The 26,743-nt window shown below is 47.8% G+C and overlaps 1 protein-coding gene across 1 annotated transcript in view; it reads right to left on the reverse strand.

Annotated features, from left to right (window-relative positions):
* ppp2r1ba (protein phosphatase 2, regulatory subunit A, beta a) overlaps positions 1 to 26,743 on the reverse strand; it is a 90,702-nt gene that overhangs the window by 59,474 nt on the left and 4,485 nt on the right. Inside the window, exons 2-3 of the mRNA XM_072238565.1 lie at positions 5,258 to 5,348; positions 4,171 to 4,271 (exon numbers count right to left, since the gene is read on the reverse strand). Of these exons, the coding sequence (XP_072094666.1) occupies positions 4,171 to 4,271; positions 5,258 to 5,348 (192 nt within the window). The remainder of the gene's footprint in view (positions 1 to 4,170; positions 4,272 to 5,257; positions 5,349 to 26,743) is intronic.

Raw genomic sequence — 26,743 nt, forward strand, 5'->3', positions numbered from 1 at the left:
ATTTTCTGTAATACAAAGCCATGCCATCTCAGCGTTCTTCAAGAAACACTGCTGAAAGTCTGTGATATTTTATATACAGCCCCCACCCACCCACCACAAGAACTCCATGAGCGAACTGGACTCCTGACGTAAATGCTTTAAGAATTCTCTGCCTGCACTCGCAGGTAATTCTACACAAGAAGAAAACATTTTTGAAAGGAGCGATCAGATTATCAATACAAAAAGAACATACACACTCTCTACACTCAACACACTGAACGCTGGAATGTCTAATTTGGAATCACTTCAAACAATAAAGTAGAACATTGAACAGTAAAATACAGCAACAGGCCATTCGGCCCATAATGTTGTGCTGAACCAGCTAAAAAGAAAATCAAAAACCACCAAAATCTAATCCCTCCCACCTACACAACGTCCATCTCCCTCCATCTTTCTCATACCCATGTGCCTATCCATAAGTTTCTTAAAAGCCTCTAATGTATTTGCCTCTACCACCACACCAGGCAGTGTATTCACCAATCTGGGTTAAAAAAAACTTACTCCTCACATCCCCCCCTCACCTTCAACGCCTGCCCTCTGGTGTTAAACATTTCAACCCCGGGAAACAGATACTCCTGTCCTGATGAAGGGTCTCGGCCTAAAACGTCGACTGTACCTCTTCCTAGAGGTGCTGCCTGGCCTGCTGCGTTCACCAGCAACTTTGACGCGTATTACTCCTGTCTACTCTATCTATAAACTTACAAACCTCTATCAGATCTCCCCTCAGCCTCCGGGGCTTCAGAGAAGACAACCCAAGTTTATTCAGCCTCTCGTGATCACACGTCCTCCAAACCAGGCAGCGTTCTGGTGAACCTCTTCTGCATCGTCCCCAAAGCCCCAAAATTTTTCCTATCATGGGACAACCAGAACTGCGTGTAGTACTCCAGACGTGGCCTATCCAGTTTGATGAAGTTGCAACACTTCCTCTAAACCAGGCAGCATCCTGGTTAAACCTCACCTGCACCCTCAACGTCTACTTATTGATCCAGCATTACAGTTTACCTTGGTGATTTAATAAATTCATTTCATTATTTTTAATTCTGAACTGCCCAAAGATGAACTGATCACTGAAAATCATTTTAATTTGAACCATGCCCTGTAAGTGGCACGCGGCCACTTCGGTGATGAATATCTGTTATCTGTCAAGTAGGGGACCGTGTACAATCCTGATTTGATGTGGAGATAGACGTGAGAGTACAGAGGAACATCTGGAAGACTTCTGAAATGCCTGCTTCGCTGCCGCTGCTACTGTGTGGTAACCGGAATCTCCGGAGCTGAAGGCCCCGAAATCCTCGGCTTTGCGTGTTTCAGCGGCCGGGGAGAGGTCGAAGGCGCTCGGCAGAGGATGGCGCTCGGGAGGCTGTATTGGAGGGGCTGGTCGGAAGCTCGAAGTTTTCGGATGGACGGACTCGGTGTCGGCTGGGGTCGGCTGCTTTCAAGGCATCGGCAAGTTGACGGTGCCTGGAGGTTTATGGCAGGGAGTTTCTCCCTTTTGCCGCCTGCTATCGGGGACTCGGGAGTCGATCGACTCGGGGACTTTGAGACTTTTTTTTTTACCGTGCCCATGGTCTGTTCTTCATCAAATTATGGTATTGCTTTGCACTGCTGTAACTATATGTTATAATTATGTGGTTCTGTTAGTGTTAGTCTTTGGTCTGTCCTGTTTTCTGTGATATCACTCCGGAGAAACATTGTATCATTTCTTAATGCATGTATGCATTTCTAAATGACAATAAAAGAGGACTGAGTGTCCTCATAATCTAATAGCCTGAGGCCCTCATTGTTTAATTTCAGAATCTTGTTCCCCATTATGAGTATTTAAGAACAATGCAAGGATGTTATTTCAAATAAATATTTAATGCATAGGACCACAGCATCTGGGCATTAAAATCTGTGTTTTGTTTTCCCCCGGTTTGGCTCATGCTGAACATATAATTGATCAATACAGAGCAGAGGTTTCAGTGTTCGGGGGACGGTATCAGTCCGTGTACGTTTTCCAACAGGCTGCGCGGGTGAACCTGAATCAGGAGTAGAGTAACTACACTTCACTGTGTAGCGATTCTGAATGATACACCCCTCCAATGAGGGGGAACTTCTTTACTCAGAGAGTGGTAGCTGTGTGGAACGAGCTTCCAGCAGAAGTGGTTGAGGCAGGTTCGATGTTGTCGTTTAAAGTTAAATTGGATAGATATATGGACAGGAAAGGAATGGAGGGTTATGGGCTGAGTGCAGGTCGGTGGGACTAGGTGAGAGTAAGAGTTCGGCACGGACCAGAAGGGCCGAGATGGCCTGTTTCCGTGCTGTAATTGTTATATGGTTAATATAACACGGTATTGGGGTTAAGGAATTGATGTGGATAGAGAATTGGTTAGCAGACAGGAAGCAGAGAGTGGGAATAAACGGGACCTTTTCAGAATGGCAGGCGGTGACTAGCGGGGTACCGCAAGGCTCAGTGCTGGGACCCCAGTTGTTTACAATATATATTAATGGCTTGGATGAGGGAATTAAATGCAGCATCTCCAAGTTTGTGGATGACACGAAGCTGGGCGGCAGTGTTAGCTGTGAGGAGGATGCTAAGAGGATGCAGGCTGACTTGGATAGGTTAGGTGAGTGGGCAAATTCATGGCAGATACAATTTAATGTGGATAAATGTGAGGTTATCCACTTTGGTGGCAAGAACAGGAAAACAGATTATTATCTGAATGGTGGCCGATTAGGAAAAGGGGAGGTGCAACGAGACCTGGGTGTCATTATACACCAGTCATTGAAAGTGGGCATGCAGGTACAGCAGGCGGTGAAAAAGGCGAATGGTATGCTGGCATTTATAGCGAGAGGATTCGAGTACAGGAGCAGGGAGGTACTACTGCAGTTGTACAAGGCCTTGGTGAGACCACACCTGGAGTATTGTGTGCAGTTTTGGTCCCCTAATCTGAGGAAAGACATCCTTGCCATAGAGGGAGTACAAAGAAGGTTCACCAGATTGATTCCTGGGATGGCAGGACTTTCATATGATGAAAGACTGGATGAACTGGGCTTGTACTTGTTGGAATTTAGAAGATTGAGGGGGGATCTGATTGAAACGTATAAAATCCTAAAGGGATTGGACAGGCTAGATGCAGGAAGATTGTTCCCGATGTTGGGGAAGTCCAGAACAAGGGGTCACAGTTTGAGGATAAAGGGGAAGCCTTTTAGGACTGAGATTAGGAAAAACTTCTTCACACAGAGAGTGGTGAATCTGTGGAATTCTCTGCCACAGGAAGCAGTTGAGGCCAGTTCATTGGCTATATTTAAGAGGGAGTTAGATATGGCCCTTGTGGCTAAAGGGATCAGGGGGTACGGAGGGAAGGCTGGGGCGGGGTTCTGAGTTGGATGATCAGCCATGATCATAATAAATGGCGGTGCAGGCTCGAAGGGCCGAATGGCCTACTCCTGCACCTACTTTCTATGTTAATATTTCAACCAGGTCCTGAAGGAGGGTCTCGGCCCGAAACGTCGACCGTTTACTCTTTTCCATAGCCACTGCCTGAGCTGCTGAGTTCCTCCAGCGTTTTGTGAGAGTCGCTTTGGATTTCCGGCACCAGCAGACTTTCTCGTGCTTACAAGTATGTTGGGGGTGACACAAAGCCTCATCTGTCTCAAAGATTTTATTGCAAACAATAAAAGCAGAGAGGGTTCTGTATGTGTCCATTTACCCCTCATTCAAGCAACCTACCATAACAAAGAAAGCTTACAGGGACACTGCCAGATCTGGAGGACCTGAGTTATATGGAAAGACTGAATATGTTAGGACTTTATAACTTGGAACATAGAACATTGCAAAGGGATGTGATAGAGGGAGACAAAATTATGCGGGGTTTAGACCAGGTAAACGTAAGCAGCCACTGTCCACTGAGGTTGGGTGAGACTGAAGCTAGAGGTCATAGGTTAAGGATAAAAGGTGAAATGTTTCAGGGGAACATGTGCTGAACTTTTCTATGACTAATTATTAAGTCACTTGCTTTATCATTGCCTGTGGAACCCTGCTGCTTTGAGAATCAGCTTCTGGAAATTAACCTTTATTAAGACAGTAATACCACTTCAATGGCATTGACGGTTCTGTGCAGTGCTTTGTAATCGTACGTCCGCTCTTACCAGCAAACAGTGAACGTACTCCGGTCCGCCAACGAGCACCGTGAAGCTCCCTAGTTGCTCCGCCAAGGCCAGCAGCACCTCGTCTTCATCGTAAATGGTGTCTGCATCGAAACGAGAAATCAGTGGAGAGGTGACTCTGACATAGAAACATAGAAAATAGGCGCAGGAGTAGGCTATTCGGCCCTTCGAGCCTGCACCAACATTCAGTATGATCATGGCTGATCATCCAATTCAGAACCCCGCCCCAGCCTTCCCTCCATACCCCCTGATCCCCGTAGCCACAAGGGCCATATCTAACTCCCTCTTAAATATAGCCAACGAACTGGCCTCAACTGTTTCCTGGGGCAGAGAATTCCACAGATTCACCATAGTTCCCACAGCGTCTTTATATCCTTGTAGCTTCTTAACTCCACTCAGAACACTGGTCCCCCTCGAATGCAAGGGCAACCCATCCATTTTGTACAGGTCACACCTGCCCCAGAAGTGCTCCCAATGATCCAGAAATCTGAATCCCTGCTTCCTGCTCCAATTCTTCAGCCACACATTTATCTGCCACCTCATTCTATTCCTATCCTCACTGTCACGTGGTACAGGCAACAATCCCGAGATTACTACCCTTGAGGTCCTGGGGCTCTTCAACTTCCTTCTGTACTCCCTGTATTCTGTTTTCAGGACCTCCTCGCTCTCTCTACCTATGTCACTGGTTCCCATATGTACCAAGACTTCTAGCTGCTCACCTTCCCATCTTGGGGTATCACAGATGCGTCCAGAACCCAGCACCTGGGAGCCAAACTACCACCCATGTTTCCTTTTAGTGCCCACAGAATAACCTATCTGTCCCGCTAACTATAGACTCCCCTATCACTGCTGCCATCCTCTTCAGTGCCCTACCCTTCCGAGCCACAGGGCCAGACTCAGTGCCAGGTCATTCCCCCCCCCCACCCAATAGTACTCAAAATGTTCAGCCTGTAATTCCGCTGATCCAAAACTGGAGCACAGCACCAACAGGAGAGGCCGCCCGCAACCAAGCCCGGACAGGCGACTGTTCAGACCGAGGCAGCCCAACCACGCGCGGCTTTGTACCTACCGGTCAGAAATGGGAGCAGCTCACTCCGGGTACGCTCAACGCCCAAGGCCAAGGCAATTGTGGACAGTTTCTTTATGCTGTTCAACCGTAACTGGGGAAAGGAAAGAAATGAAATTGATCAGTGCCACCTAACCCCGAACAGAGTTCTGGGGAAAAAAAAAAGAGACACTTCTGCTTAAAATGTGCCAAAATCAAAACTGCACCACTAAGTGGCCCTTGTAACAATTAACTGCAGATAATGGCGAACAAGAACAGAAACCCATAGCAGAAAGCATTATTTCCAGAGTAGAGTGAGGTTACTGTTGTGACAGAAAGATTGGATCTCACGACTTGGCAATTCAAACCATTTCTTGCTTGGGCCTGATTCGTTAGTACAGTTGATGAGGTCCAGTAATAACACTGGCCACTCCACTGGGCACCGCACAACATTATTCTCGTCAGCACCAGCCCCGAGCCCAGTCATTAACTGGTTTCTCTTCCTACAGGTGCCGAGGCTCTGTTTTGGTCACCCATTTCCATGGATACAGGTCCATAATTCACCGAAAGTGGGCAGACAGGGTCACGAAGAAAGCTTCTGGCAGTTTGGCCTTCATAAATCAAGGTACTGAATACAGGAACACACGTAAGAGTTGCTGGTGAACGCAGCAGGCCAGGCAGCATCTCTAGGAAGAGGTACAGTCGACATTTCGGACGAAGGGTCTCGGCCTGAAACGTCGACTGTACCTCTTCCTAGAGATGCTGCCTGGCCTGCTGCGTTCAGCAGCAACTTCTATCTGTGTTGCTTGAAATTCCAGCATCTGCAGATTTCCTCGTGTTTGCGTACTGAACGCAGGAATTGGGGTGTCATGCTGAAGTTCTATAAGACAGCAGTAAATTTGGAGTATCGCGTGCAGTTTCAGTCGCCTACCTACAGGAAAGATATTAGTAAGGTTGAAAGAGTACAGAGAAAATTTATATGGGTGGTGCCAGGACTGGAGGACCTGAGTGATAAGGAAAGATTGAATAGGTTAGGACTTTAGCTTAGAAAAAAGGGCTGGAGCTTAGGAAAATAGAGGGCTATAGTTAAGCCCAGTAATTTCTAAGGTAGGCACATATTCGGCACAACTTTGTGGGCCGAAGGGCCTGTATTGTGCTGTAGGTTTTCCATGATTCTGTGTTTTATTCCTTGGAACATAGAAGATTAAGAAGAGATTTGACAGAGGTGCACAAAATTCTGAGGGATCTAGGGTAAATGCAAGCAGACTTCTTCCACACTGAGGTTGGGTGTGACTACAACCAGAGGCCATGGTTTAAGGGTGAAAGGTGAGGAGGTTAAGGGGAACATGAGGGGGAATTCCTTCACTCGGAAGGTGAGGCTGAGAGAGCATGGAATGAGCTGCCATCGCAAATGGTGGATGCGAGCTCGATTGAGTTGACTTTATTACCTACATCCTTCGCATACACGAGTAAAGATCTTTACGCTACCTCTCTGTCTAAATGTGCAATTTATAATAAATAGTATGTACAACAGGACAGTCAATATAACACAGAAATACAATTGTATCAGCATGAATTAATCAGTCTGATTTCAACGTTTAAAAGAAGTTTGGATAGGTACGTGAATAGCAGGGCTATAGACCAGATGCAGTTTGATGGCAGTAGGCAATTTAAATGGTTCGGCACAGATTAGATGGGTTGAAGGGCCTGTTTCTGTACTGTACTTTTTTTATGACTCTATTATAGCTGATCAAATCTTGGCATTATGTTCCTTCATCCTCAATTCCTACGTACACCAAATCAACAACAGAAGCCAAGAGCCTTAACTGATCTCTCTCTCTCAGTTACCCCAGAATCTGAAATCATCAGTCCGAAGTCAAATCCAAATAACAAATCTGAGATCATCTGTCCGAAGTCAAATCCAAATAACCTTCCTTTGTCTGCAAGGTTTAGTTACTCAGCAAGCAAGCCTCTCCCTTAATGTTATCAGTTATTAATAAATTTAATTGGGAGAATTGTACACCACTAACTTCCTTCACACAATGAAAAATCCAGGAAATTACATTTTCCAAATGCAAACGGTAACACTGATGTTCCTTCTTACAACTCAGCAAAAAAAAAAGGAATGAATCTTGTGACGAAACAGGGTGGAAATTTGGGATTAACACTTCACAAACTAGACTGACATCTGGTATACAACCAGCATAGCAAGTTGCAGTAATGGATGAAAAAAAAATCACACTGTTATGGACTTGGGGGTGTATAGGAAGATATTAACTTCAGCAACCTAGATCTGAATATGCAGATTAAATCTGAAATGCAGGTTCCTAGAACTGTGAACCACAGTTAATTGGAAAACCAGACAATGATAATTTAAAAACGCAAACATGAGGAATTCTGCAGATGCTGGAAATTCGAGCAACACACATCAAAGTTGCTGGTGAACGCAGCAGGCCAGGCAGCATCTCTAGGAGGAGGTACAGTCGACGTTTTGGGCCGGGACCCTTCGTCAGGACTAACTGAAGGAAGAGCTAGTAAGAGGTTTGAAAGTGGGAGGGGGGGGGGAGATTCGAAATGATAGGAGAAGACAGGAGGGGGAGGGATGGAGCCAAGAGCTGGACAGGTGATTGGCAAAAGGGATATGAGAGGAGCATGGGACAGGAGGCCCAGGGAGAAGGAAAAGGGGGAGGGGGAAAAACTCAGAGGGTGGGCAAGGGGTATAGTCAGAGGGACAGAGGGAGAAAAAGAAGAGAGAGAGAAAGAATGTGTGTATATAAATAAATAATGGATGAGGTACGAGGGGGAGGTGGGGCATTAGCGGAAGTTAGAGAAGTCAATGTTCATGCCATCAGGTTGGAGGCATAAGGTGAGTGTCTGTAGAGTGGGTGTGAAAATTATATGGAATTCAAAGGAAGCACTGTAGATATATTCCGAATACAGAACTGTCCTTTGATCTTTAACGATATAAAACGCCACGTAATGTTGGGTCGAAAGGGCCTCTTCCTCCAAGGCAGTCTCAACGTGACGCCAGCTGTCTCTCATTTTGTCGGATAAGAGACGACTTCGTACCTAGCAGCCGCTTCTCTGGTGACCACAGCACACACAAGTGAGTCACGTGCAACGCTGAGAACACCTGATACCAATGGACTGGTCGAGAGTTGCAAAGAGAGACACACGCAACCAATGGCCCCCCCCCATTTCAGAATATACTCCAAGTGGAGTACGACACCACTATCAGGACATCCCATTAGTTCTACAGCACACATTTATATTACAAGATCAGATCTGGCAATGATTAGCACCCCCAAGTTTTCACACTATGAAAACATAGAAACCGACTACAGCACATTACAGACCCTTCGGCCCACAATGTTCTGCCGACCATGTAACCTACTCTAGAAACTGCCCGGAACAGGGGTCCCCAACCTTTTTTCGCACCGCAGACCGGTTTAATATTGACAATATTCTTGCGGACCAGCTGACCCGGGGGGGGAGGGGTGTTCAATTAGGGTTAAACTCACCTCACCTGAAGAAAGCTTTTTGGTATGCTGGCCTTTATAAATCAGAGCATTGAGTACAGGAGTTGGGATGTAATGTTGAATTTGTACAAGGCATTGGTGAGGCCAAATTTGGAGTATTGTGTACAGTTCCGGTCACCGAATTATAGGAAAGATGTCAACAAAATTGAGAGAGTACAGAGAAGATTTAGGAGAATGTTACCTGGGTTTCATCTCCCAAGTCACAGAGAAAGGTTGAACAAGTTGGGTCTTTATTCTTTGGAGCGTAGAAGGTTGAGGGGGGACTTGATAGAGGAGTTTAAAATTATGAAGGGGGATTGATAGAGATGACATGGATAGGCTTTTTCCATTGAGAGTGGGGGAGATTCAAACAAGAGGACATGAGTTGAGAGTTAAAGGGCAAAAGTTTAGGGGTAACATGAGGGGGAACTTCTTTACTCAGAGAGTGGTAGCTGTGTGGAACGAGCTTCCAGCAGAAGTGGTTGAGGCAGTTTCGATATTGTCGTTTAAAGTTAAATTGGACAGCTACATGGACAGGAAAGGAATGGAGGGTTATGGGCTGAGTGCAGGTCGGTGGGACTAGGTGAGAGTAAGAGTTCGGCACAGACTAGAAGGGCCGAGATGGCCTGTTCCTGTGCTGTAATTGTTATATGGTTATATGGTAATATGTCTTTTACAGTCAGGGTTGCCAACTTTCCCACTCCCAAATAAGGGACAAAAGTAGCAGTCAAATCCCGGGACACTTTACCCCAGGAAAGACTACCATGACCATGAAGCCTTGGGCGGGCCCCTGTGTGCGCACGTGTGTACGTGCCAATTTTTTTCCCCCACATACCGGTTTTGCCTTCATCTTCCCGACTATACCGTACACACATTATTTCTACTTTATATAGGCTGTGTATTTATCATATCATTCCTGCTTTTACTACATGTTAGTGTTATTTATTTTTGGTTTTATGTGTTATTTGGTATGATTTGTTAGGTTATTTTTTTGGGTCTGGGAACGCTCGGAAGTTTTTCCCCATATAAATTAATGGTAATTGCTTCTTCGCTTTACGTCATTTTGGCACGGAAGGTTTCATAGGAACGCTCTACCTTAGCGGGGGAAATACGGGACAAACCAATTTAGCCCGATATACGGGGTGTCCCGGCTAATATGGGACAGTTGGCAACCCTGTGTTCAAGTGCACCAGTGCGTGACAGGGAATGAGGAAAGGTGCAGCTGACTCGTATCGTTTCCTCACGCCCTGTAGCACATGCTTTGCGGCCCGGTACCGGTCCGCGGCCCGGTGGTTGGGGACCGCTGGCCTAGAATTTCCCTGGTGAATAACCCTCTATTCTTCTAAGCTCCGTGTACCTATCTAAGAGGCTCTTGAAAGACCCCATTATATCTGCCTCCACTACCGTCACCAGCAGTGCATTCCACACAGCCACCACTCTCTGTGTGAAAAACTTACCCCTGATGTCCCCTCTGTACCTACCTCCAAGCATTTTAAAACCACGCCCTCTTGTGTTAGCCATTGTAGCCCTGGGAAAAAGCCTCTGGCTATCCACACGATCAATGCCTCTCATCATCTTATACACCTCTATCAGGTCACCTCTCATCCTCCGTCTCTCCAAGGAGTAAAGGCCAAGTTCACTCAGCCTATTCTCATAAGGCACGCTCCCCAATCCAGGCAACATCCTTGTAAATCTCCTCTGCACTCTCTCTATAGTTTCCACATCCTTCCTGTAGTGAGGTGAGCATTTCAAAGTTTATTTATTGATATACAGGGCAGAATAGGCCCTTCCCGCTCTTCGAGCCGTTGCCACCAACAATCACCCAGTTAAACCCTAGCCTGATCACAGGACAACTTACAATTAGCCTAACGACCGGTACGTCTACAGACTGTGGGAGGAGTCCCACTTGATCTCGGGGAGAAGGTACAAACTCCTTTCAGGCAGCGGTGGGAATTGAACCCGGTTCCCTGTACCATATTAGCGTTGTGCTAACTGCTACGCTACTGTGCCAATACAACACCACCTTCAATGGCATCGAATACCTCGACTTCCAAGCATGTTCAGAGCTCAAATGAACAGATTCAAAATGTGACGCACAATCCTTACCTTCAACTGGAAAGGGGTACTGACTCCAACTCCCAAAGCACCTCCCCGACGGAATCAATATTCATCCATTTAAAATGGCCTAAATGCACCAACCTGACCGAACTGGTCCTCAACAGCACAAGATACAAAAAGCAGCCCCCACGCACAAGATGCCCGGGTCTGCAAGAACCAGGAACAGGAGTCTGGCCCGTCGAACCTGCTCCACCGTTCAGTAAGAATACAAGGAATAGGAACAGCAGTTGTTCATTCGACCCGTCGAACCTGCTCCACTATTCAATCAGAACAAATGGACCAGGAACAGCAGTCGTCCGTCCTGCCCGTCGAACCTGCTCCACCATTCGATAAGATCATGGCTGATCTGACCGTGGACTCAGCTCCACCCACCTGCCTTTACCCCACAACCCTCAATTCCCCCACTTTGCAAAAATCTAACTGTGTCTTACGAGGAAGCCTCTACTGCTTCCCTGGGCAGAGAATTCCACAGCTTGACTACTCTCCGGGAAAAGTAATTTCAATTCATCTCCATCCCAGTTCTATTCCCCTGAATCTTGAAATTACGTTTCCTGGTTCTGGTCTCACCTACCAGTGGAAACAACCTTCCTGCCTCTATCTTACATATCCATTTCAAAATGTTATGTTTTTATTAAGATCTGCTCTTATTTTTTCTAAATTCAAGCAGATATAGTCCCAGGCAACTAAAGATCTCCTCATAGGCTAACCCTCTCATCTCGCAAATCAACCTGGTGAACTTCCTCCGAAAGCAGTAGTCGGCCCTCCTTATCCGCGAGGGATTGGTTCCGGGACCCCTTGCGGATACCAAAAAACGCGGATGCTCAAGTTCCTTATTCAACCTGCCTAAACGCGGTGGACCTTAGGACCCAGTGGAACCGCGGACCTTATTTAACCTGTCTCAGTACGGTGGGCATTAGGACCCAGCGGCAGAGCTCTGAATCCGCAGTGTTTCTGTTCATGAAAATAATCACGATCGTGATTTAAAATAAAGTGGAAATAATAAAGAGATCGGAAAGAAATGAAACGCCATCAGTCATTGGAAAAGCTTTAGGTTACAGTCGGTCAACAATTGGAACAATTTTAAAGGATAAAGTGAGAAAAGCCCTGCCCCGATGAAAGCTACAATTATTACTAAGCAATGCAGTGGTTTAATTATTGGGTTTTGGGGTTTTGATCCTCCACATCAACCCGGCACGGATGGAGAGCGCGCTCGGGAGCAGTCTGTCACTGGATCGAACTCGGGAACTTCCGTTCCCAACCCGGTGCTTAAACATACATTTCTTAAGTGTTTTATATTCATAGAAAGATAAAATATATACTATATACTAAGACAAACATTTGACTAACTGACGCTAAATAATACCGGATATACCTGTTCCGACTTAGTAAGAGAACTTCTGGTTTTTTTTCGATCCCCATCCACGATAACCTACGCACATCCTCCCGTATACTTTAAATCATCTCTAGATTACTTATACCTAATACAATATAAATGTTATGTAAATAGTTGTTATACTGTATTGTTTAGGGAATAATGACAAGAAAAATAGTCTGTACACGATCAAACAAGGGCTGGAAGAGCACTTCCAGGTTTTCTCGATTCGCGGTTGGTTGAATTCACGCACGCGGAACTCGCAGATAAGGAAGGCCAACTGTATATCTATCCTCAAGTTAGGAGACCAGAACTGCACGCAGTACTCCAGTACCCCGTACAGTTGCAGCATAACCTCACCGCTCTCAATTTCAATCCCTCGAGAACTGAAGGACAAGGTTCCATTTGCCTTCTTGAGCCCCTGCAAACCGGCCTTTACAATTCACACACAATCACTCCTAATTCCCTCTGCACAATAGCCGTGCTGCAAACTTTCACCATTTAAATAACGAACTGATCTACTTTTCCTTCCAAAGTGGATAAGCTCGCACTTGCCAACGCTGTACTCCACCTGCCGTACCCTTCCTCGCCCGCTCATCTTTACCGATCCGTACCTCTCTGCAGGAGCTCCGGACACACGCGCTGCACAATTTGCATTTCCACCTAGTGTCATCAGCAGACCTGGACGCACGATACCTGGTGCGCCCTTTGTACTTGTTAACAGATATTCTGAACGGTACTAACACCGGTGGCACTCTGCTGACTGCCGACACAGAGAAACACCCATTTAACCCAACTCCCTGCCTTCTCCTGGTCAACCAATCCTCTACCCACACTAATACTTTACCCGCAACTCCAAATATCCATATCTTATGGCTGTTGTTTTTTTTTTCCACCCAGCACCTTAATCTAATACCTTCTGGAAATCCATCAGTTACCTATCCTTAGGGAACTTCAGGAAGGTCATCAAACACGGATGGTCCTTCGTGAATCCCTGCCATGTCTGCCTGACGGAACCACTTCTCACCAAATGCCTCGCCGTTCCCATTTCTTTCGGCATCCTGGGATACATCACATCCAACCGTTTTAGTGCCATGGGCCAATACCATTAAGCAAGGGACTTCAGGTTGGGAACCCCTGCTTTAGACCCACTAGTCTGCTCATCGCTTCCTCTTCAGTTGGCACCGATTGTACTCAAGTTCCCACCTCCCATCACATCCATCGCATGTTAGATGTGTCCTCCACCATGAAGACCGACACAAGATAATCGTTCAAGGCCTTAGCCATTTCCACATTGCCCGACGTTAATTCCCCAAGGCACCTACATTCACTTTACTGCTTTATAAATTATAAAGGATCTGGGGATACAGATCCATGATGCATTGAAAGTAGCATCACAGGTCGTAATGAAAGCTTTTGGCACACAGGCCTTCATAAATCTAAGTACCCAGCACTAGAGATGGGATGTTCTGCTGAAGTTGTATAAGACGTTGGTGGGGTCTCATTGGGAGTACCGCGTGCAGTTTTGGTCACCTACCTACAGGAGAGATGCAAGTAAGGTTGAAGGAGTACAGAGAAAATTTACAAGGGTGTTGCCGGGTCTGGAGGACCTGAGTTAATAAGGAAAGATTGAATGGGTTAGGACTTTAATCCTTGGGACGCAGGAGACTGAGAGGTGATTTGGGATCCAAAATTATGAGGAGTATAGATAGGGTAAATGCAAACAGGCTTTTTCCAGAGACTGGGTGGAACGAGAACCAGATATTATGGGTTGAGTTAAGATAAATTGCTGATCCCAAAGCAAATTACAATGTCACAGTAGCATTGCAAGTAAAAAAGATATACAAATATTAGAAGAGAAGTAAGAAACAGTAAAAAAAAAACAAGTTAGCTCAAACAGTCTAACAGGAGGGGTCATCACTCCCCCGGCTATAGTTTGATTCATTATGGAGCCTAATGGCCGAGGGTAAGAATGACCCCATTTATCGCTCTTTGGAGCAGCACGGTTGTCTAGTCTGTTACTAAAAGTGCTGCTCTGTTCAGCCAAGGTGGCACGCAGAGGGTGAGAAACATTGTCCAGAATTGCCAGGATTTTCCATTGGGTCCTTTGTTCCACCAGAGCCTCCAGTGTGTCCGGTTTGACTCCTATAACAGAGCCAGGCTTTCCAATCAGTTTACCGAGCCTGTTGGCATCACCCGGTGTTGATGCCATTGCCCCAGCACACCACCGCATGGAAGATTGTACCGGTGACAACAGACTGGTAGAACGTGTGAAGGAGAGGCCAGCACACTCCGAAGGACCTCAGTCTCCTCAGGAAGTTGAGGCAACTCTGGCCCTTCTTGTACACAGCCTCTGTGTTGGTTCTCCACTCAAGTCTGTCGTCCAGGTGCACCCCCCCTCTCCAGGTACGTGTAGGTCCTCACCATCAATAGTAACAGAGAGTACTGCAGGATGTCTTCCGAAGTCCATCACCATCTCCTTTGTCTTACTGATGTTGAGCTGCAGATGATTCAGCTTGCACTATTCAATAAAGTCCTCCACCAGGGCCCCGTATTCATCCTCCTGTCCTCCCTCTGTACACCCAACGATTACAGAGTCATCGGAGAATTTCTGCAGATGCCATGACTCAAGGGTTGTATCTAAGGCCGGAGGTATACAGGGTAAACCGCAAGGGAGCCAATAAAATCGCCCGTGGCCACGTCTGACACACAGCTCTGAAGCTGCGCCAGTCAGATAGTCCATTATCCAGGCTACAATGGAAGTGAAAACCTGCATTAAACTGAGCTTCTCCCCCAGTAATGAGGGCTGTACGGTACTGAAGGCACTCGAGAAATCAGACAACATGACCCTCACAGTGCTGCCCTGCTCATCCAAATGGGAGTAGGCTCTGTCGGGAGGTAGATGCCAGCATCGTTGACTCCAGCGTGCTCCTGGTAGGCAAACTGCAGGGGGGGGTCGAGATCCGGTCTGACCAGGGGTCGGAGGTGAGCCAGGACCAGCCTCTCTAGGGTCTTCAGTGTGAGGTCAGGGCCACTGGACGATAGTCATTCCAGACTTCCAGTCTTACAATATATATTAATAATTCAGATGAGGGAATTAAAAGTAACATTAGCAAATTTGCCGATGACACAAAGCTGGGTGGCAGAAATGTGAGGAGGATGTTATGAGAATGCAGGGCGACTTGGACAGGCTGGGTGAGTGGGCAGATGCAGATTAATGTGGATAAATGTGAGGTTATCCACTTTGGTGATAAGAATGGGAAGGCAGATTATTATCTAAATGGAGTCAAGTTAGGAAAAGGGGAAGCACAATGAGATCTAGGTGTTCTTGTACATCAGTCACTGAAAACAAGCATGCAAGTACGGCAGGCAGTGAAGAAAGCTAATGGCACGCTGGCCTTCATAACAAGGGGAATTGAGTATAAGAGCAAAGAGGTCCTTCTGCAGCTGTACAGGGCCCTGGTGAGACCACACCTGGAGTACTGTGTGCAGTTTTGGTCTCCAAATTTGAGGAAGGACATTCTTGCTATTGAGGGAGTGCAGCATAGGTTCACAAGGTTAATTCCCGGGATGGTGGGACTGTCAGATGTCGAAAGATTGGAACGACTGGGCTTGTATACTTTGGAATTTAGAAGGCTGAGAGGGGATCTTATTGAAACATATAAGATTATTAAGGGATTGGACACACTGGAGGCAGGAAACATGTTCCCGCTGGTGGGTGAGTCCAGAACCAGAGGCCACAGTTTAAGAATAAGGGGTAGGCCATTTAGAACGGAGTTGAGGAAAAACTTTTTCACCCAGAGAGTGGTGGATATATGGAATGCTCTGCCCCAGAAGGCAGTGGAGGCCAAGTCTCTGGATGCTTTCAAAAAAGAGATGGATAGAGCTCTTAAAGATAGCGGAATCAAAGGTTATGGGGATAAGGCAGGAACTGGATACTGATTGTGGATGATCAGCCATGATCACAGTGAATGGCGTTGCTGGCTCGAAGGGCCGAATGGCCTACTCCTGCACCTATTGTCTACTGTTGGCCCTTCTCAGGTACAGCGACCACACGTGATGTTTTCCACACAGTCGGGACCCGTTGCTTCCAGGCCGACACTCGGACTGAAAATGCCCTGGGGAATTCCACACAGCTGCTCAGCCAGATCCCCCCCTCAGGACCCTGGGGTTCACACCGTCCCGTCCCAATGCTTTGCTGTGCCTGAGCTTCCCCAGAGCCCATCTCACCTGCTCAGTAGTGAAGGGTGAAAAGTTTAAGGGGAACATCAGGGGAAACCTTTTCACTCGGAGGGCGGTGAGAGTGTGGAACCAGCTGCCAGCGCTAGTGGTGCACGCCAGCTCGATTTCAACATTTGAGTAGCTGGGACAGGCACACGGATAGCAGGGGTACGGAGTGTTATGGTCCAGGTGCAGGTCGAGGGGAGTAGGCAGTTTTAATGGCTCGGCACAGACTAGATTCTGTGTTGTACTTGTAGGGCTCTCAGTATACTAGGTGGGCTGCTGATCGCTCATTACCGAAATGGCTTCTCTGAAGTGTTATATTAAAATGGCTTCTCGTCCTGTTAACTGCTGAGCAAGGGGTTCTCCGTAACTACAATGCTTGGGTTATACGGGGAGATGATGGAAATTGTATTCATTTGTTAGCCAATGGAAGTCATGTTCTGTTATCTTGTATACGTGTGTTGAGTTGAGGAGCGCGGGCTTTTTCGGGAGGCGAGCGGAGAGGGCGGACGTGCGAGGAACAGACAGCGGTTCCCGGGCAGCTGATACCGGACCTCGGAGGTTCGGAGGGTGGCCAGAGTCTTGGAAGGACGTTGTGGATGGAATTAGAGGCGTGAGCTCCAACGTATTAAAATATCATGTGCACAAGACTGATAAATTACTTATGTGGCACCTTTTCTTGTAGTTGTTTCTACTAACCCAACACCAAAAATTTGCCATAAAGTATAATTATTTACTCGCATTTGGTATATTGTTTCATATTTGTGTCGTGGCTGATCATTGGGTGACTCACACCTTACCCGCACCACAGCAATTGCACTGTTGGCGGGTTTGACGGCTATTCACCCTGGGCAACAGGGGGATCAGTGGGGCAAAGACCCTTACATACTTTCCTATAACTCTATAAAACTTGTACTGCCTCTTTTTACATTTTTGAGCTAGTTTTCTTTCACAGTGCATCTTCCCTTTCCCTATTACTTCTTAGTGGCTCTTGGCAGCGCTTTCAAAGTCTTCTTGGTCTTCCAGTCGGCGAATTTGTATTCACGAGCTGTTAGTTTGATGCAATGCCATGAGCCAGTTGAAGTTATTTACAATGAGACCACTTCAACTAGAAATGACTTTCCAATAAAATGTGGCTACCTGTATTTATATTTCAGGGTGAATTCAGCAGGAAATCCACGTGTGCAAACGAGAGTACTGACACCTTTGTACGTAACGTTTAATAACGTTCACCAAATAGGTCAGGGTCAGAGTCCAACAAAATGGAAACAAGCCCTTTGGCCCTTTGGCAAGTAAGACTCCCTTCCCACTCTGGTCCCGTATGCCCACATCCCCCTCAAGCAATACAAGCAACAAGTAGGTGGTAAGAGTGATGGAAATGCAGGCCTCCACCTAGGTGAGGTGAAGAAGCATGTGCCAGCTTTGCATCAGGAAGTACAGTCGAGAGCAGAGGAAAGCATGGGGTGAGGACTGGAGAAGCGTTCATGGAGGATAATGTCTGGTGCCTGGATTAGAGAGCATGTTTTATATGGAGAGGTTCCCCAGGGTGCTGCCTGGATTAGAGAGCATGTTTTATATGGAGAGGTTCCCCAGGGTGCTGCCTGGATTAGAGAGCATGTTTTATATGGAGAGGTTCCCCAGGGTGCTGCCTGGATTAGAGAGCATGTTTTATAAGGGAAGGTTGGCCAAACTTGGGTTGTTTACTCTGGAACAGCGAAGGCTGAGGGAAGAGCTGAGAGAGATTATGAAAGACACAGACAGAGCAGACAGCCAGTATCTTTCCCCTGCTGTTGAAATTTCTAACACCAGGGCCATGCATTTAAGGTGGGAGATGCGTGGGGCAAGTCTTATTTTAAAAAATAGAGTGGTGAGTGCCTGGAAAGTGCTGGGCTGGTGGACACAGATACGATAGAGGTATTCATGAAGCTTTCAAGCACATTGATGTGCAGGATATGGACATTGTGTAGGCAGAAGGGTTTAGTTCAGTTGGGTATTGGATTACTCATAAATGAGTACGGCTGAGGGACTTGTTCACATTGAACGAGAAGATGGAGACAAGGGCAGGCAGACGCTCGATCATTGTAGCTTCTTCTCTTGATCCCTACTGACAATGTTCCTTCTAATACGTAATCAGTGAGCACAAAAATCTTGGGCTGTGTTATTTTTTTGCACAGTGACAACAGGTGCACCTCAATGACTTCTTCAATAAAAACACAGAAAACCTGCAGCACAATACAGGCCCTACGGCCCATAGAGCTGTGCCTAACATCTCCTTACCTTAGAAATTACCTGGGGTTAGCCACAGCCCTCTATTTTTCTGAGCTCCATGTACCTATCCAGGAGTCTCTTAAAAGACCCTGTCTAATCTGTCTCTACCACCATTGCTTGCAGCCCATTCCAAGCACTCGCCACTCTCTGGGAAAAGAAAATTACCCCTGACATCTCCTCTATGCCTACTTCCAAGCACCTAAAAGCTGTGCCCTCTCGTGTTAGCCATTTCAGCCCTGGGAAAAAGCCTCTGACTATCCACACCATCAATGCCTCTCATCATCTTATACACCTGAATCAGGTCACCTCTCATCCTCCGTCGCTCCAAGGAGAAAAGGCCGAGTTCACTCAACCTGTTCTCATAAGGCATGCTCCCCAATCCAGGCAACATCCTTGTCAATCTCCTCTGCACCCTTTCTATGGTTTCCACATCCTTCCTGTAGTGAGGCGACCGGAACTGAGCACAGTACTGCAAGTGGGGTCTGAGCAGGGTCCTATACAGCTGCAACATTACCTCTCGGCTCCTGAACACAATCCCACGGTTGATGAAGGCCAATGTACCGTGTGCCTTCTTAACCACAGAGTCAACCAGCGTAGTCAACGTCTACGGAAAAGAGAACAGTCGACATTTCGCGCCAAAACCCCTTGGGCAGTCTCAGCCTGGAATGGGGACTGTACTCTTTTCCATAGACACTGCCTTGCCTGCTGAGTTGAGAGAGGGAGGGAGGGAGAGGAGGAGAGGGGGAGAGATTTTCCAGAAGAAACACCGCCTACTGATGGTTAACTGTCCATAAGCTTTAAGATGGAACTGGATTACACACCCTGATCCTTACAGGCGCCATGACAGCGTAGCAGACAGGACGACTCTATTACAGCTCAGGGCGTTCCGGAGCTAAATTCCGATGCCACTTGGAAAGGAGTCTCTGCACGTTCTCCCCGTGGAACGTGTGGGGTTTCCCCGGATCCTCCCACAGTCCAAAGATGTACCAGGTACGGTAGTCCCATTCTGACATGTCTATCCACGGCCTCCTCTACTGTCAAGATGAAGCCACACTCAGGTTGGAGGAACAACACCTTATATTCCGTCTGGGTAGCCTCCAACCTGATGGCATGAACATTGACTTCTCTAACTTCCGCTAATGCCCCACCGCCCCCTCGTACCCCATCCGTTATTTATTTATATACACACATTCTTTCTCTCTCTCTCTCCTTTTTCTCCCTCTGTCCCTCTGACCCATTGCCCATCCTCTGGGTTTCCCCTCCTCCCCCTTTCCCTTCTCCCTGGGCCTCCTGTCCCATGATCCTCTCGTATCCCTTTTGCCGATCACCTGTCCAGCTCTTGGCTCCATCCCTCCCCCTCCTGTCTTCTCCTATCATTTCGGATCTCCCCCTCCCCTTCTCAAATCTCTTACTAGCTCTTCTTTTAGTTAGTCCTGGACGAAGGGTCTCGGCCCAAAATGTCGACTGTACCTCGTCCTAGAGATGCTGCCTGGCCTGCTGCGTTCACCAGCAACTTTGACGTGTGTTGCCGGGTAGGGTAATTGGTCATTTTAAATTGCCCGGTCATTGGGTCAGGGCTAATCAGGTTTGTTGGCGGGGGGAGGGTGCTTGGAAGCAGGACGGACATACTCCGCGCTGTATCGCTGGGATAAATTTTTAAAATGTATTGATTTTCTATCCTGCTACGGAAACACACTGCAGGTGGATCCAGCAATTTCAGGGCACACCGAATCGGAAGCACCAGCTGATGAACTGGATGACACACGGGGGGGGGGGGGGGGGAATCCAGCTGGTGTCAAGTGCAGAGATGGGAGGGAAATTCACAGCCGCGTCAGCAAACTCTTTGGCAGAATGGCCAGCTAGGACCCTAAACAGGAACGAAGGAACGCTGAATAGATTCGTATTGGTGTTCAAACTGTACAGGCTGACGACCATCCAGTTCTGGCTGCTGGGCAGCTCTCAGCTCACGCCGAGGGAGCATTGATACGCACTACCCATCATCTTAAAACATCACCTTCATTGATCAGAAAGGCTGGCTCTGTCATAGGAGTCAAACTGGACACACCGGAGACTGTGGTAGAACAAAGGACCCGAAAGAAAATCCTGGCACACACCGGACTATTATGACCAGCTTTCCATTTCTTTCGAGGGAGCAGTTTTTGAAGATCGCCTTACAATGCAGTAATGAATCAGTCTCGATGGAGAAGATTCGACGGGGCGAATGGCCCCAATTCCTCTCCTCCGTCTGATGAGCTGTCCTCACCCACAACGAAACTGTAATGCTGAGTACAGAAGCGCACAAACAGGGCTCACACTTTGCTCTGAATCTCTGAAGGTGGCGGGTGTTTGAAATAATTAATGGATATTTCAGCTTTACGCTGACAAGCTTATGGGGTGGTGCACTGGGGCAATGGCATCAACACGGGTGAGGGCAGAGCTTAGTTATAATGATACGAAACGGCGACTACTTTACTTGCATCTTTGAAAACTCCTGTATTTCCATCTTTAATATCTCTATTTTTCCCTTTCAGGGTTCTTTTGAAGACCCTGACCTGAAGTCACACGCTGACTCCGGTTCCTTGCAGGAATGGGACCCAGTCTCAGGGTTTCACGACTGGCCATTATTCGACAGGCCAAGGGCGTGGCCTAACAGCTTAGCTTGCATTCGGGGGGGGGGGGAGGCGAGGATCTCGTGGCTCTGGAGAGGGGCGGATGGAAGGTCAACGTCCCAGCCGGAAATCGGTGTGTCGCGGGAATCAGAAGGTCTCTGGCTGTGAGCCCAGAGACCCGAGTTCTTTTAACATCGTAAATCAGCGAGTTGTTTGTTATGTCTCCCCTCTCGCGGTGAAACGGGGACACCTCTTTTCCTCCCATTAGGGAGCGAGAGAGAGCCTGTGGTATGTCAAATACCGGGTGAACGAGTAGCCTTTGGGGTACTGCAAGTCTGTGTCTTTGCTGCATGCCTGAGTGCTCCGTGGGAGGGGGGTGCCAATGTGTTTTATTTTGCTGGTGGGGGGGGGGATCGTTGCTTTGCTGCCACTTACGCACGGGAAGGAGGGGATTGGGGGGGACTTTGGGGCTCTAATGCTTAACTGTCATTCATTCTTTGGGGGCACTCCTCTGTTTTCGTGGATGTTTGCGAAGAAAAGGCATTTCAGGATGTATATTGTATACGTTCCCCTGACATTAAATGTAGCTTTGAAACTTTTGATGCCAACAGGCTCAATAAACCGATTAGAAAGGCTGGCTCTGTCACGGGAGTCAAACTGGACACACTGGAGGCTGTGGTAGAACAAAGAACCCTCCGGAAAATCCTGGCAATTCTGGACAGTGTTTCTCACCCTCTGCGTGCCACCTTGGCTGACCAGAGGAGAACCTTTAGTCATAGACTGAGACAACTGTGCTGCTCCAAAGAGCGATAAATGAGGTCATTCTTACCCTCGGCCATTAGGCTCTGTAATGAGTCAAACTATAGCTGGGGAAGTGATGACCCCACCCCTACCCCCAAACTCCTCCTGTTCGGCTGTTCGAGGTAACATTTTTTATTCCTTCTACTTCTCTTCTAATATTTGTTTATCTGTGCACTTGCAATGCTACAGTGACGCTGCAGTTTCCTTTGGGATCAATAAAGTATCTATCTGCAGTAGCAAGGTGGTGATAGGGGAAGCTTCATAAATTAGCGGCCCGTCCTCACCTGCGGTATCAATTCACCTCAGGTGGTGACCAGGGGGCGTACAGGAGCTAGCCACCTCAGTAAAACCAAAGGGCCCATTGCGGACCTCAGGAAAGGTAAGACGAGGGGACACAAACCAAGGGATCAGAAGTGTAGGGTTCCTGAGAGTCTGAGGATCTACCCCCGGCCCAATATACCGACGCAGCTATATTTCACTAGGAGTTTGAGGAGATTTGGAATATCACCTGAAACACTTGCAAATTTCTACACATGTACCATGGAGGGCATTCTTACTGGCTGCATCACCACGGGGGTTGTGCTACTGCACTGGATTGAAGTGAGCTGCAGAACTGTAAAAATCGGTCAGCTCCATTATGGGTACCAGCCTCCGTAGAGTCCACGGCATCTTCAGGGAGCGATGCCTCAGAAAGGCAGCGTCCATCATTAAGGACCCCCACCGCCCAGGACCTGCCCTCTTCTCACTGTCACCGTCAGGAAGGAGGTACAGAAGCCTGAAGTCAGTGATTCAGCAACAGCTTCTTTCCCTCTGCCATCCAATTTCTGAATCGACAATGAAATCAAGAACACTGCCTCACTACTTTTTTTAATTTTCTGGTTTTTTGCACTACTTACTTACTAACTAGATTCAGCCGGGGGGGGGGGGGGGGTGCAGGCGCTCGGTCGGGGGCTGTGGTCGAGCAGTCGGCGACTTGGGCCGGCTCCCCCCACCGGACTTAGTCTGGTGAGGAGGGTGTGAGGACACCCAGCAGGACTGAAAAACAAACAAGATCTGACAAAGGGCGGATGAGCTCCTTGTGACCCAACGGCCATCTTCCGTGGAAGAGATTGAAGCCTCACCACGTATCTACGAATCGTACGCTGTGCACCTGGTTAGAAGAGACACAATGAACTTGGGCGCTGCACCGTGAGCCTGGACCTGCCCAAGGCCTCCGCCTGAGGAAGGGCCGAGCTCGAAGGAGCGGCCGCGGCTGGAGGCCGACACGGCCTCGGGCTCGAGTCCGGCGACGGGCGGTGCCAAGGCGGCCGGTGAGAACAAGCTGGAGGAGAGGCTGTACTCGGCACTGTCGCAAGCTTGAAGGAGATGGAGGTGCTTAGCCGCCAACCCCAGATTCGGGACGGCACCCATTGACATAATTTACATTCTTTCTATATTATCATGAATCGCGGCCGCCAAGCTAACAAATTTCACGACACCCCGGTGATATTAAACCCGATTCTGATGAGGGAAATGCTGGGAAATTACAGGATGACGGCGCTCAATCGCGTCAACAGCAGATGACGTCAAGAGGCAAGGATGCTGTTTGCAAACCGAACAAGTTACGACCGGGCACACAAAGAGGGCGTTGAAGAGTTCTACCAGGATACCATCTGGTTGGAAGGCTTGTGCGTTGAGGAGAATGGACAAACCTGGGCCGTTTTCATAAACACAAGAGATTCTGCAGAGGCTGAAGGGAGCTTGGCAGTTTATAAATGAATGAATGCAGGTGAAATAGAACAATATGGATATTGTGTGGGTTTAGTTGGGCATTACTCTGTTCGTTTATTTGTTCTGTTGTAAACGTAACTTTGCTGGATCAAATAACGACAGTACAAGAAGATCGTTACTTATCTTTCCACCCGTTTATTTCTTCGGGCTCAGCAGGCGAGTGAATTTGGACCCAACATCAGGGAGAGAAGCATTCTCATCTCCCCGGCAGTTCTACAAGTTCACTGCCTGATGTCAGAACTGTCAGAAGTTATAAGGCCACCAATACAAAAGAACAATTAATTTGACAACCATTCCGGTCAAGTCAATGGACCATTGACACAGAGAACAATCAGTTTGATAACCATTCCGGTCAAGTCAGTGGACTATTGACACAGAGAACAATCAGTTTGATAACCATGCAACACACATGAAAGTTGCTGGTGAACGCAGCAGGCCAGGCAGCATCTGTAGGAAGAGGTGCAGTCGACGTTACACCTCTTCCTACAGATGCTGCCTGGCCTGCTGCGTTCACCAGCAACTTTGATGTGTGTTGCTTGAATTTCCAGCATCTGCAGAATTCCTGTTGTTTGCGTTAGTTTGATAACCATTCCGGCCAAGTCACTAGACTATTGATACAAATGAACAATCAGTTTGATTGTTCCAGCCCCCTTAATTAAAGAAAGGAATTTCCTACCTGGTTTGCTGGCGCCTCAACTTAATTACAAAGATAAGAACATCTCTCAAATTTAATGCTTTAATTAAGAAAGGAATGTTCTGGCTAGTTTCCATCAGGTACTGCCTTCTGTCAAAACCAAAAGGTGTGAAAAGCCAGAAGACATCTTATGTGGATCTGGGTGAACTTTAAACCTTATCTCGCTCCAAAGAAGGCAGCTGTGAGACATTATTCAAACCCACTGCAGTCACAGACATAGTTGGTACTTAACCCACTGTTTACAGGGATCTGAGAATCCCCCATTCCCTTAAACTTTATCACTGTGACGTGGACGATCATGATCTTTGACCATGATTACTCTTGGCCAGTTTTTCTACACAACTGCCTTCCTTGTGTCTTTACGAGACGGGTGACTCCCCCCGCCACCCAGCCATTATCAATACCCTTCCAGTGATCGTCTGCCCGGCGTCAGCCGTCGCAGAACCAGGAATTGTGATCTGCACCAGCTGCTCGTACGACCGTCCACCAGCTGCTCCCACGGCTTCACGTGACCCTGATCGGGGGCTGAGCAGGTGCTGTACCTTGCCCACGGCTGGCCCGCAGGGTAGCGGAGGGAAGGAGCGCCTGACATCCTCTTTAGCTGAGATGTTATCTCCGCTCTGCCACCCAAAGGCATTTAATAACCAGTTTTCTGACGCAATATCGTGGGCCCCGTAGCGCCTGTATAAAACCCTGAGACGGATCGTTCTATGATCTGAAAGATGTACTTTCCACAAGGAAAGTCCAGTGAAAATACTGGCTCCTGCGAAGCAGGACTGAGTACACAGGAGCAATATCGGAATTGATAAGAGAGTGAAAGGGGATTGCAGGAATACTGATTCTCCTGGGTGAGGGGTACTGGGGGAACAAAGTTTTAGAATATGCCGGTTAGGAGCAGAAAAGGAGAATTTTCTTCCTTCACTCACAGGCTGTTGATAGAAGTCTCTATCCCAAAAGGCCTGCAGAGGTTCAGTCAGCTCTCAAGACAGAGACTGACAAAAGCTGTGGGTGTTAAAAGCGGATGGTGAATCTTTCCTGCACCCTTTCCAGCTGAATGGTACTTTTCCCACAGCTCGGTGACCCAGAACCAAAATGGACGGTGTTTCATTTTGAGACGTCAAGCCAGGGTAGGGGCTTACACAGCAAAAGGCAGCGCCCTAGGGGTGTGCAGACCTGAGGATACAGGCACACAATTGCCTGAAAATGCCATCGCAGGTAGGTTGGGTGGCGAAAACGGACTTGGGCCTTGAACGTTGCAGTATTAAAAGGCTGCACTTGCTGTTCAGTTGAGGTTACCCTGCCACTAAGATGGAAAAGGGGTGGGGAAAAAAGATTCACGAAGATGTTACCAGGACTCAGGGGACTGGGTTGTTGGGAGAGGGTGGCCGACCAGGATTTGTCGCGCAGGAGGGTGGAAGGTAATGATCTAAATGTGTATAAAATCATGAAGGACACAGAGAAGGTGAACACACACAAGAGAAAATCTGCAGTTGCCAGAAATCCAAGCAACACACACACACACAAAGTGCCGAAGGAACTGTGCAGGCCAGGCAGCATCTATGGAAAGGAGTTCAGTCGACACCTCAGGCCGAGACCATTCAACAGGGGAAAAAAAAGATGTGGAGTCAAGAGTGAGAAGGTGGGGGGAAAGGGAGGGAGAAACACAAGGTGATAATGAAACCGGGAGGGGAGGGGCGACATACAGAGCTGGGAAGGTGAAGGAGATACAGGGCTGGAGAAGGGGGAATCTGATAGGAGAGGACGAAAAGGGCACGGAAGAAAGATAAGTGGGGAGGAGCACCAGAGGGAGGTGATGGACAGGTAAGGAGATAAGGTGGGAGAGCCTTTCTCCCCCCCCCCCCCCAGAGGTGGAGAATTAAGATCTAAGGAGCACAAGTTTAAGGTGAAAGGGTAATAAAAGATTTCACTCAAGAACCTACAGCTATTAGGCTGGAAAGATTCACAAGGACGTAATTGGAATAGGAAAGCTTGAGCTGTTGTGTGCTGGGACAGCAGGCTGAGGGTAGCAGACACCAACAGAATCAACAAAACTCATCTGTAAGGCCAGTGATGTTGTGGGGATGGAACTGGACTCTCTGACGGTGGTGTCTGAAAAGAGGATGCTGTCCAAGTTGC

Source organism: Mobula birostris, chromosome 20 (assembly GCF_030028105.1).
Source record: "Mobula birostris isolate sMobBir1 chromosome 20, sMobBir1.hap1, whole genome shotgun sequence".
Classification (NCBI taxonomy): Eukaryota; Metazoa; Chordata; class Chondrichthyes; order Myliobatiformes; family Myliobatidae; genus Mobula; species Mobula birostris.